The following is a 13083-nucleotide window of genomic DNA, read 5'->3' as shown; positions in this document are numbered from 1 at the left end:
TTGATCCCCCTTCTCACACCTGGCTCTGGGGCCTTTCTCACAGTCCACTTCAGCCGTGCCAGTGAGCAGGCGCTTCTGCAACCGCCATGTGCGTGTGCCGATGGGCACGCAGAGCCATAGGGCACTGAAGGAAGTTAGACACAGAGGAAAGTCACCGAGCCAGGTGGTGACGCGGTGCAGTGGAAATGTGAATCGGCGTGGGGCTGGGGGTGGGGGAAGACCGCAGTTCAGGGAACTGCCAAGTTACTCCAGTCATAGGAACCAGGCGGTGCGCTTCAGCTTGCCCACTCTGGGCTCTTCCCTAGTGGCACGGGTACCGCTACTGACCCCACATGGCTGTTGTGGGGATTGCTCCCTCCCCTTCCATAGCTAGAGGTTAGGAAGCAGATATACACATGCTCTGAGAAATTAACAGCAAGCGAAGTAAGACCTTGTTAACCCTTACTTGCCAGTTACATAAGACCTTGTTAACCCTTACTTGCCAGTTACATATCATGTCCCCACCCTGTGCCTTCCAATCATTTTCAAAACAAGGACAGCAGTGGAACCTTGATAGGCTAACATCCTGAGGAAGGTGTTATGGAAGATTCGGGTTAGGTCTTCTCTTAAAGAATGGGTACCATTCTCAGAGGGAAAGAGAAGAGACACGACTGTGGGTGAAAGTGTTGAAGGAACGCCTCTGGGGTGGAATGAGCAAGGCCAGGCCGGGGGTCAGGAGGATGGCGAAAGCACTGTGCATGCTCTCCACCAGCCCGGATGCCTGCCAAACTGCCTGTCCCCCACCTGCCCTCTGCTGCACTCCACCTGCAGATCTCAGTCCTCGTTTGCTGTGCCAGAAGCTTTCTCACTTCCTGACCATGTCAGACCCTATCAGAAATTCCTTCTGATGAGTTCTCCAGTTGGGTGAACGTGGATCAGTGTCTGCCCCGATGTTTCATCCCTGTGAGAGTAGAGGATCGGGCTCGTTCGGAGCAAGGTGCAGCCTGCACTCCCTGACCTACAGTGTGGAAGCCTCGGGGGCTTTACAAACGTGCACACAAGAAGCTGGCGACCTTTGAGTTCTCAGTGAGATGATGGACTAGATAGGAGACAATTTATACGTGGGTTGTTGATCCCATGGGCACCAAGTGTTGTATTCACTCGTTGACTCTTAAAGCAATCCTGTGATCATGTGTTTGGGTTGGATTTTAAAGGTGGAGGAGCTGACACTCGGGATGGTAAGTGTCACTCCCCAGCAGCTGGGGGATTTGAACCTGACTTTCAGAGCTCTTAACCATGCCGTTTGGTGTGCTAGAGAGTAAAGTCGGGTTCACAAGCAGAGTTGGGACACTGAGGATGTTCCCTTTCCCATTCATAATCACCACCACCATCATCATCGAGAAAGAAAATCTAAGCAGAAAAGAATGATTTTGTGTGTGATGTCTTACATTTGTGCTGCTTCTGCTTTCTGTCAAAGTGCTTTCGCCACATTTACCCGGAGAGCAAACTGGACTTTTGAAACTCTGATTCTAAAGCAGTTCTAGACCACTGGGCTCTTCTAACCCCTTTGAAGAAGCAGCATGTGCTTTTCCACGGTTGGGCCGGTTATTATAGGTCAAAGGTTGACTAAGATGAACATACCTGAGCCCATGGCTTCTAGTTCCAAAAGCAGCTCTGGCCTGTGGACCCAGAACTTGTAGAAGGATCTTCAGTTTTGTCTGGGAGGCCAAGAAGTCTGGCTGTCCCCAAGAATGGCAGCTGCCACTAGAACAGCATAGTATTTTCTAGAAAAATAAAACACAGCAATGTGGGAAAAGACTTCTCCTAGGAGGAGAAGTGCCACTCACTTCCCTCGGATGTTTTCAGGGTCCTCCTGGTCAGCTAATATTCCAGGCCCCGTAAGTAGAGGAGTGAGTGCCAACGTAATGACCAAGGTGGCCCTTTTCTGCCATCTGCTGCACACTGCCGGAGGACTTGCAAGCTTTAATGCATGTTAAAGTTCCTCACCACAACTCCTTGAGCATTATTATCCATTGTCCAGATAAGGAGACCACGCAAGGTCACACAGCCCCGGGTGTGGACTGTCCCGGACCCAGCCAGCCTGTCCCTGAAGTCCACGCTCTTCCCATTGTCCTGAGCAGCTGACCAGGCAGGGCGGCACCTCTGTCTCCCTGCCTGTGGTTGAATGCCTACCATGTATTTAAGAATACGGTCAGACTCTCAGAAAAACCTTGCTGACAGATACAGTTGCCCTCTGTAAACTTTATTTTCAAGAGACTATTCTGTGGAGATTTTAATATTTTCATTGTCTTCATAGAATAAATTTCTGAACCCTTAGTGAACACCTCTTGGTCACCATGGCATCATAAATCACGGTTCTCCCAAGCTGTCATGTCAAGGTTTGCTTGTGCCATATAGCTGTCCCCACACTTCAGGTTGTCTGTCTCTGTCTCTGTCTGTCTCTGTGTCTGTGTCTCTGTTTCTCTCTGTGTCTCTGTCTTCTCTCTCTCTCTGTCTCTCTCTCTCTCTCTCTCTCTCTCTCTCTCTCTCTCTCTCTCTCTCTCTCTCTGACAGTATCTTGGAAAGTCCAGAAAGCACAGGGACCTCCCTCTTCTTAGTCTGTGGTCTGTGTAAAAACCAAATGATGCCATCCTGACTTGGACTCTTTCAGAAGGATCAAACAGCACATTAGTCACTGGCAGATCTTTCAGGTTCCTTACCTCAGAGTCTTCCCAGTTCCTCATTCTTGCCGTCCACCATGAAGTCAGTAGTGAGAAAAACAAGTGAGCACACCTCCCAGCTCTCTGTCAGCGCCAGTGACTGACTACCCTCACGGTAGCATCCGACGGTTCAGAGGCCCAAGGGACTGGCCTTCCTCGCCGAGCTCGTTCTGCCTAAGTGGAAAGCTAGCCTGATTTCACCCCAGGGAAGCGCTTCCTCCAGCCTTGCACTGCTTCATTCCTGTGCACAGTGTCAGTGAAAATAAAATCACTTGTTTTACTTAGTGCTCCTCTGGTGATCATTAGCAGCTCGATTTCAGATACGATCACCCAGAGCTGGCATCAGCAATTCAGGGACTGTGGAGGAGTAACAGTCACCCTCGGAACAAACCCAGACTTTTTATTTTTTATTTTTTTTTTTTTTTTTTTTTTTTTTTTTTTTTTGAGTCACTTGTAGCCACTGCCTCGAACTACAAGATCCACCTGACTCTGCTCCGAGTGCTGATTAAAGCTCGCCAGCCTTTTTTATTCTTTGTCCTACACTTAAATGGTAAGGCCTTTGGCCTGTTAGGAAAGACCACTTGCCAAATTCACTTTGAGAGCTTGAAGTGCTGTGCCGAAGAAATTGGTCCATGCTTTGGGGTTGTGAGGGCTAAAGCTAGTGCAGAGCTTCCTTTGAATTCGCTTACTCTACAGCTGTGGGAAGGCAGTCCCGCAGATAGCCTTGCCCCTGGGGAAGGAGCATGTCTGGGTCTGTTTCATGTTGCCATAGCTGACAAGCAATCTGCACAGAGCTAAAGTGCATTGGCCCTTGATTTGAAGGCTGGGAGGCTTCAGATTGGGCAGCCATATCTGGTGGGAACTCTGCAGTCCCAGGACAAGACAGGAAATTACATAACAAGATAGGCCAGCCTGGCATAAGATCTCTTCCTCTTTGTGTACGTCACGGCTCCATTGGATGAGGGGCTGGCCCTTATGACATATTTGACTTTACCTCCTACAGATCCACTTCTAGACACCGTAACTGGATTGAGTTGATAGGCCCAAAACATCTCATGAGTTTTTGGGTGGATTCAGAAGCAAACCATTATAATGCTGCATCAGGGCTCAGTCAGGGAGGCCTTTGAAGAGTCTAGGGCAGCTGCCTAGCTGGTTAGAGGGCAGACCATTGTTCAGAGCTACAGTATCTCTTCTCCGTAGCCTCTGGGAAATAATAGCAGCAGCAATCAACATCTCAGCTCTGACAATTAAAGGTGCCATTGGGGGAAATCCATACTGAGAAAAAGTTCTACAGAGCCCTGCCTCAGTGGAGTCTGGACCCAGGTGATGGTGATATTAGAAGTCAGCTGACTGAGGAAGGCTGTGTGTCTTTACAAGAAGCTGCATTAGCAGATGCAGGCACTTCATGTTTATGTCTGAAGGACTTCCAGAGATGCCATGCATTTCCAACAATAGGTGGGATTTGTGGCAGCTTCCGACTTAATAGAATTCAGAAGGGGAAAATGATGCCACCGAGCTTTTGTATTGGTGCGATTTTCATGTTGGGTCTTCTTGGGGGAAAGGATCTGTGCTGTGGAAGTCTGCATGGTCAACTAGACAAGAAAGAATGCCTGGTCTCTTCTGTTATTTCCTCTTCATTGCTGCTCTCATCATGTTAAAGATGCACAAGTAAAAAATGACCTTATATGGAAAACTTAACTATGTAAAATAAGAGCTGAATAACCAGAGGTGAACCTAAGACTTTTCAGTTAGGGAGGGTGCTCTTTCAAGAACTTAAGAGGTCTGAACATGTACAGGGTGAGTGACAGAGTCCATGGCTGAGGAAACTATTGAAGACTAGTTGGGTGTCCTATTAGGTGACTGTGGGCCAAACCCTGGGTTTGTATAGTTAAAACCAGCCTTCAGAGCCAAGTCCCTGAACAGTTTCCTTCCTGGCCTAATTACGTGGCAAGGAGTTGGGATACACTCTTGTATCCATCTCCCTTACGTCATCAGTCATCCATTCTCTCATGCACAGCTTTCCCAGTTTTTGTTTCCAAAAACTGTGTCAAGGATGCAAAGAAAAACACAATGTTAGTTAGTAAGGAGGGACTACTTACGGATTCATGTGTTAGTCCAGTCTAAAGATGCATACTGTGTTTAAGTGATTTGCTTCCTGGATATATAGTCTTACCACATAAAACAACTCCCACTAACATTTTGATTTATTTTCAACCTGTCATGTGTTCATAATATATTTTTAAGTTGAGCTATAGTCATGTATGTATACATTTGCAAAATTTTATATTGTATTTATGCTCACTGGTTCCATTTTACAATAAGGTCAAATAAACTAACTGTTTGAAATGTGCTTCTCATATAGATTTGCAACTATGTGGGACCTGCAAAGGTTATTGTTCAATTGGTCACAAATGGAAAAAATATCCACCTGCACGCCCACAGCCTGGTGGGAAAACACTGTGAGGATGGGATCTGCACTGTGGTAGCTGGACCCAAGGACATGGTGGTTGGGTAAGTGGGGGCATGTGGTGCTGAGGGAGATGAAACAGTAGAACATGAAACACGTGGATGTGAAATCAGTAAGCCCTTCTCCATTACTGACCTGTGCAAGGCCTGAGAGGGTCTTAAAACACACAAACATAGAAAGCCAGGAGAATGTGTGGGATCTCATTGAACCCCAAGGAAAAGGAGGTGACCTGATACCTGCACTGCCTAAGATAATGCTTGCATCTGTAGCCTCTCAGGGGTGGGTGGTTCAGTATGGATGATGTTATAATTATAGGCACTTGACCTAAGAGGCATTTCCAATATATCTTTGTGATACTTTCAGAAATATTTTTCTTCTCCTAGAAATGAAGATAAAGACAAAAAAAAAAAAAAAAATCACCACCTTAACTGTGCAGAAATGGTTACCTTATAGATACTTTGTACTTCTTTGGAGCAGGATCTCCACTCTGTGGTCTAAGCTGGCCTTGAACTCACGACTACCCTTCTACCTTCTCTGCCTCCCAAGTGTTCAAACTGGGCTTAGAGACATGCACCACCACAACCAGCTCTGAGTCTTATCTATTTGTGATTTCCTTAATAGATTCCTAGTGGGAACATTTGAGACATGAAGCAGATAAGTAAATATTGTTTCAACTCTGTGCTACTTAAAAAGTATGCAGATTGAGTAACCAAGAAATGCAAATTGGTTTGAGCATTCATTAGATCTGGAATGTAAATAAAAGTTAGTGTATTCATTCAAGGTCAGTCAAATAAAACAATTTTTAATGAATGAAACTTTATAGAAATAATTTCTTTTCAAAAGAATCAAGAAATACTCAATAAGATATAATTATGGGCTGATGACCCAGGTTCAAATCCCTGACCACACATAAAAGCCCATTGCAGCGCATGAAGATTAGTAACCCCAGCTCCTGAAGGGTAATGGGAGGCAGAGACAGGAGACTGTCTGGAATCCCATGCGCCAGCCTGCCTGGTGCAGTGGACAGACTCCATCTCAAGCCTGAAGTTGTTCTCTGACCTCTACATGCACACCATAGTACATACACACCTGCATTCACACACACAAATGTGGGCACACATAAAATAAAGACATTATTATACTAAGGTTTTATATTTCATTATCCTGAAATGCTAAAATAGCAGACAATGTAATAACTTAACCAAGGGTAAAAATTGATGTAAGCATTCAGTCATCTCAGAAACAGTTAACTCCTGCTTTGGGGATTCTTAAAAATCCAAAGATAAGGGCCAATCCAATAACTCAGTAGGTAAGTGCACTTTCCACCAAGTCTGACAACCTGAATTTAACTTCTATAAACCATGTGGTCAGAGAGAACCAAATTCCACAGACTATCCTCTGACTTCCCCATGTAACAAAGGCTTATGCATGCAGCACACTCACAAACAAGTAAAATGTAATAAAAAAAAATTAATAAAAATAATAGTTGTCTTAGTTAGGGTTTCTGTTTCTGTGAAGAGACACCATGACCACAGCAACTTTTATGAAAGGAAACTTTAATTTGAGTGCTTATAGTTTCAGAGGTTTAGTCCATTATCATCATGGTGGAGCATGGCAGCATGCAGGCAGACATGGTGCAGGAGAAGGAGCTGAGAGCTCTACATCCTGACTTGCAGGCAGTAGGAGTGAACTGTGTCACTGGGCATAGTTTGAGCACATGTGAGACCTCAAAGCCCACCCCACAGTGACACCCTTCCTCCAACAAGGCCACACCTGCTAATAGTGCCACTCCCTTTGGGGCCCATTTTCCTTCAAACCACCACAATAGTTAATTAAAATAATTTTTAAAAACAAAAGATGAGGGCTAGGGAGATGGGTCCGTGGGCTAAGTTTTTTGCAGTACAAATTCCGGGACCTGAGTTCAGGTCTCCAGCACCAGTTGTTGTCGTCTCTTTGGGGGGCCCACCACCCAGCTACAAAATAAATCACACACACAGAGGTTTATTCTTACTTATGAATGCCCGGCCTTTGCTTGGCTTAGTTTCTAGCGAGCTTTCCTTAAATTCACCTGTCTAACTTTTGCCTCTGGGCTTTTCCCATGCTCTTACTTCTGTAAATCTTACTCTTCCTCCATGGCTTGCTGGTTGTGTAGCTGGGTGGCTGGCCCCTGACATCCACCCTTTCTCTGGCTCCTAGATCTTAGATCTCTCCTTCCAGTTTTCTCCTTCTACACATAATCTCTACCTGCCTGACCCACCTTCCCTTTTTCCTGCCTTGCTATTGGCCAGTTCTTTATTAGACCATCAGGTGTGTTACACAGGCACAGTAACACAGCTTCACAGAGTTAAACAAATGCAACATGAACAAAAGTAACACACCTTCAAATAATATTCTACTACAAGCACCCACATAAAAAGTCAGGTGTAGAAAACCAAAAATATAAGTAAAATAAAAATAGGAAAAGGCTGGGCATGGTGTGCACACCTTTAGTCTCAGCGCTCAGGAGACACAGGCAGATGGATCTCGGAGTTTGAGGCTAGCCTGGTCTACAAAGCAAATTCCAAAACAGCCTGTTCTACACAGAGAGACTCTGTCTCACCAACCCTTTACCCTTAAAAAAAAAAAAAAAAAAAAAAAAAAGCCAGGTGTGGTGATGCACCTGAAGCCCCAATGCCAGGGTGGCGGGGAACAACAGACAAGCAGATTTTGGGGGCTCACAAGCCAACTTAGTCTAGCCAGTTAGTGAACACTAGGTCCAGTGAGTAACCCTGCCTCAAAAAAATGACGTGGAGAAGTGATTGAGGAAAATTTCCTGCCATCGTCCGATGGCCTCTGTGCTTGCATGCAGACACACTTTTTGTTAATTTTATTTAATTATGTATAACATCAATCAGAGTTTTCTAATCTTAGTTTAAGTGGTGTCTGCTAAAAGCCCAGCATATGTGGGCTTTTTATGCAAAGAAAGGAATTGCTTAATCGCCTGTGATGAAGTTTGAATTCCGTTGTTTTGAGTTACTTGTTCTTGGGAGGTACAGACGGCTTTCATGTTCCTGGGCATTTCTTTGTTTGACTGTGAAGATGTTCAAGTGTGAAAAACCTAGAGAGAGGGAGCTTTCCTCTAAGTCACTAAAAATCTGATGCTTTTTGATGTTGGGGGGAAAGTATCTAAATTAAAGGAAGAAGCTTAAGCATTAAGCTTAAGTTACAGTACATCTTGTGTACTGTAACTTGTCTCAACATCTCCTGGAAGGGCTGTCTGTCCTGCTTCTTGGTCTTCACATTTGGTTCCCTTCCAGCTCCCACCTGTCCTGTGAACAAGGTGAAATGCAGGGTTATTGTCAGTTTCAGACAATTGATCAGTTAGTGTTTCTGCTGATTGTACCACAGCATTGCCCATTCCTTCAAAGCATTTGTCCTCTTTTGGTCTTGTTTAACCCATCTTACAATTGCATGTTTTTGAGTAAATTGCACGTGGAATTCTCTATTAATAATAATTATTATTATTAATTATTATAAAACTTCCAGTATGTAGTCTGCATACTGTTGTGTCTCTGTACTGGTTTAATACTCTTTCATGATTTTATAAGAAATTATCAGTGGCTGTCTCTAGCTCGTGGTAGAGGGCCTGCCTAGCGTGCACAAGGCCCTGAGTTGATCCCCAGCCGCAGCACCAATAAAAAGAACTAATGGGTATTTACGCTAGAGCCTAGGCTAGCAGCAGTGGGAGCAGATTCTGCGGCTGTAAGCAGTGAGGTGGTCCTTCAGTGTCCGGCAGTGCAGTGGGGTGTATGGCTCTGGAGTTGAGAGTGCTCATCATTCATTCGTTTAGCAAACATTTTCAGCATCTCATTCCTGAGTTTGCTCCCTGTGGTTTCAGTTAGTTGTAGCTGGATGGGATTTTCTAATTTTAGAAAACTTCTTTGAGAGATGTCTTCAAGGAGATGCCACCTGAGTGATAACGAGCTTTTCTCATTGAAGGTCCCATAGAGTGTCTGTACTCACTTACATTTGCTATTTAGCTGAGAAAATGCTGCTCACAATATTTCCCAAAAGACACCATTTCCTTCATGATTCGTGCATCTCCATGTCTCTGAGTTTCTAACATCAGACCCATATTTTACTTTTTCTTTCTTTCTGTCGCCGTGCTCAAAAGAAATGGGGACAAGTTGCATGACTTTGGAGGCTTGAATTTCTTTCCTTACAAAATCAGAAAGGCACACTCTATCTCCAGGCACTTTCTATCTGTAACATTCTAGACCAAGCCAACATTAGCTAATGCTATAAAATAGCGTGAGTAAACTTGCCACTATCTTTCTATGGTATGACATCGATTAGTTTATTTAGTTCTGACTTGTAGGCAAGAAATTTAGGAAGGCAGCCAAAGTTATTTCTTAGACTTGTCAATACTAGAAATAGAATGAAGATAACCTGTTTTCAATAATACAGATTAAACTGAGTATAGATTCACAAGCAAGGCACAGGTCCAAAACATCAAGTAAAAATGACACCAAGAAGACACATAGCTTTGAATGCATCAAAACCAGAAGGATCCCCTTTATTTACAGTGTCTTTCACACATTCTCAGTTTGAATTCTCAATGAGTTTAGTTCCTATTTTTCAAAATTATTTTATCAATGTTAAAGCATTCATCTTTTAAGTTTTGATTATGGACTTAATGATTTTAATATAGGGTTATTCTTTTAAAAAAATTTTAGTTAGCTTTCACTGGTCCTCTAGCTTCCTATTCATTAATCTAAACTTCACTACCTTTCTTGATAATAAATAATCCTATTTGGTATTTTACTTTGACCTAGAATGTTAATTTTTTTGGCAACATTCTAGTTCTTTGAAGTTTTTCATTCAGTGGAAAATGTCTGTGCTTTTCTACTTTTTGTAGGCCACGTTCACCAACAGCCACCACACCCTGTTTGTTTCCTGGCAACCTGGGTTAAAAGAGTTGTACAGTTCTTCTTTTTTTTTTTTTTTTCACAACTAATTTATATAGCTCTATCAGTTGGTAAGCACTAGAGCAGCGGTTCTCAACCTGTGGGTTGTGACCCCTTTGGGATCACCTAAGACCATTGGAAAACACAGATATTTACATTACAATTCATAACAGTAGCAAAATTACAGTTATGAAGTAGAAACAAAAATAATTTTCTGGTTGGAGGTCACCACAAAATGAGGAATGTATTAAAGGGTCGCAGCATTAGGAAGGTTGGGGACCACTGCTCCAGAGACTATATAATTGTAAAAACACAAAGGAGAACCTTCGGTCCCCCTCAGGGGAACTGCTACATTCAATTACTATTTTAGAGATCCAGACTGATTGAGATTGGTCATTTCGTGTGGCTCAACATTGTCCCCCGGGAGAGGCACTGACTGGAGCAGACTGGCCAGATGTGGACTTAGGTTAGAAGTGTGCCATTCCAAGTTGGGGTGTGCATTGTGAGTCGGGGGCTGCTTTTGAATCCTGTGAAATCAAGGACTAAGTCTTGAAACAACAAATGCCAAAGAGGGGCCACTTGTGAGCCCCAACCCAGTGTCAGGGATTCAGACACATCAGGACTTCAGATGATGAGGAAGATGAAGACAGCTGGGCCGACTGCTTCATGTTGATTGTGTCTACAGGGTCAAGTCAGCCTGGGTCACTTAGGTAAGACTGATGCCAGCCTCCATCCAGGAGAGTTTGATTTCACAGAGCAGGGTAAAGCCAGGCTCTCCGGCCTCGGCATTCCTCCATATTAACTGAAGCACTGTTCAAAACCCTTTGTTTGTTCAGTAGGTTTGGATCAAACCCCCATATTTTTAGTATGTTCTAAAATAATGATGTTGCTGGTCTAAAGACTCTCATGTTAGAAAAACAAGAGTAAGAAGCAAGGTTGTGGTTCTAGCCCTTTTATTAGCGGGTGTGGCCTTTCTGTTTTTAAAATGTCACTGCTGCAGTAGTCACCCTTTCACATGTTCATTTCTGTGAATTTTGAGAATCATATGGCCACTACCATCAAGTATGCAATGGTTCCTGACCCCAGAATCTCCTCATGCTTCTCAGTAGTCAACTCTTCCCTCCACTCGAGGCCCTTGAGAATACCGATGAGTTTTCTTTAAATATAGTTTTGCCTTTTCAGAATTGCATGCAATAGAACCATACAGCATACAGCCTTTTAAAGCCTGCCTCCTTTCGCTCAGCATCGTGCACTGAAGTCCTCCATGTTGCTCCGTGTGTCTGCTCTGGCTTCCTTCCAGTTCCTCTGTGGTAATGCATTGTACTGATGCCTACAGTTGGTTATCCATTCATCTGTTCAAGGACATGAGGTGCTTTGTATGTGAGCAGAAGTTTTCATTTCTCTTGGGTAAACACTGAGGAACAGAATGACAAGGACACAGGCTCCTAGAGCGACATTTACAAGAAAGTGCCACGTCGTTTTCTAAAGTGGCTAAAGCGTTGTATATTCCTTATGCGCCCATATTTATAAGACTAACAAAATCTACTCTCATTTTCTTTGACATTTTATTGCAAATTTTTTCAAGCATTTTTGAAATCAAAGAATATCAGAATGAGCTACTATTATGCCCTAAACCAGAATCAACAACTAGTTATTTCATTTCCAAACTTTATTAGATACATTCTTATTTGGATATCTTTTGACTATGCATATCTAATTCCATTATAATTTGTGTCATTTTAAATTTACTGATGCCTGTTTTATGGCTAAGATAACAACCACTGTTACTCTAAAAGCATATTCCCTCTTGTCTAGTAGAGTAGATGGTCTGTAAATATCAGTTGGGTCCAGATGTTTGAGTGTTATCCTAGCCTTATGTCCTTATGGCTTTTTGTCTGTTAGTTATAGCAGTTACCAAGAGAGGAATGCTGAAATCACTGATACATTTATAGATATGTCTATTTTCCTTTCATTGTTGTAAGATTTTTACCTCCCATAATGTGGAGCTTTCTGTATCAGGTGCATAAATCTTTAAGATTCTTACTCTCTCTTGGTGAGTTGATGTATTTGAAGAAATAGTCTCCTTTCATCCTTGGTAGTGTCGTTTGCTCCAAAGTCCACCTTGGCTGACAATAACATACTTAGCATGGTCTCACTGTGTGTAGGATTTTATGTGTTGTATGGATGTGAACCTAAGGGCAGCATGCTTTCCCTTCCTGCTTCGGGCCTTGTACTGTCTTGTCATATATTTTACAACCACATGCTTTATCAGTTCCACAATATATTTGTTTTGTGGGGTTTGTTTGTTCGCCCTAGACAGGAAAATAATTTTTAAGTAAATTGCATAAACTAGGGGACTTGAACTTGTATATTCACACATCAGAATCCTCGTCCTGGTTTGCAGGTCAGGATCTCTATCTGGTCCTGTCTTCTGCCTGTATCACTTCCTTTAACTTTCCTCGTATTGCTGATCTGAGGCTGATGAGCTCATTTCGTTCTTGTGTCTGAAAAGTCTTCTCTTCATCTTCGCTGTTCAAAGGTGGTTTTTGAAAAGCAGAGGATTCTGAGTTGACAATGTGTTCTTTCATGTCCTGGTTTTAGGTTGATTCACTGTCTGAGGACTTGACCTGTTTCCAACAGGAGCTCCCCTGTACATCTTGCCCAGGTGGCTGTTTGAAATGTTCCTAGTACTGTTTCTGACTTCTCTTCACCCATAGGTGTAAGCAGTGAAGAGGGTTTTGAAGGACTTAAGTATAGTTTTCTCCATAAACTTTAGCTTCTTAGGATTCCATTTTTATTAAATCTTAAAACTTTCCAACTGTTAAATTTTCTATCCACTGCTTTTCTGTCTGTGACCCTCCTCTCCGTCCTCCTGTTCTCCACACCCCCCAGACTAAGGTTGTGTTGGCACCATTACTAAGGAAGTACCCTCTGAATATTCAGTCTGATGCTTTGTGTATTTTGAGGCTTC

The 13083-nt window shown here is 43.2% G+C and overlaps 1 protein-coding gene across 1 annotated transcript in view; it reads left to right on the top strand.

Annotated features, from left to right (window-relative positions):
- Nfkb1 (nuclear factor kappa B subunit 1) overlaps positions 1–13083 on the top strand; it is a 92529-nt gene that overhangs the window by 38908 nt on the left and 40538 nt on the right. The window contains exon 6 of the mRNA XM_028857418.1: positions 5062–5210. Coding sequence (XP_028713251.1) covers positions 5062–5210 — 149 coding nt within the window. The remainder of the gene's footprint in view (positions 1–5061; positions 5211–13083) is intronic.

Source organism: Peromyscus leucopus, chromosome 6, assembly GCF_004664715.2.
Source record: "Peromyscus leucopus breed LL Stock chromosome 6, UCI_PerLeu_2.1, whole genome shotgun sequence".
NCBI lineage: Eukaryota > Metazoa > Chordata > Mammalia > Rodentia > Cricetidae > Peromyscus > Peromyscus leucopus.
Note: the sequence above shows the minus strand (reverse complement) of the source record. Positions and strands in the feature narration are given on the sequence as shown.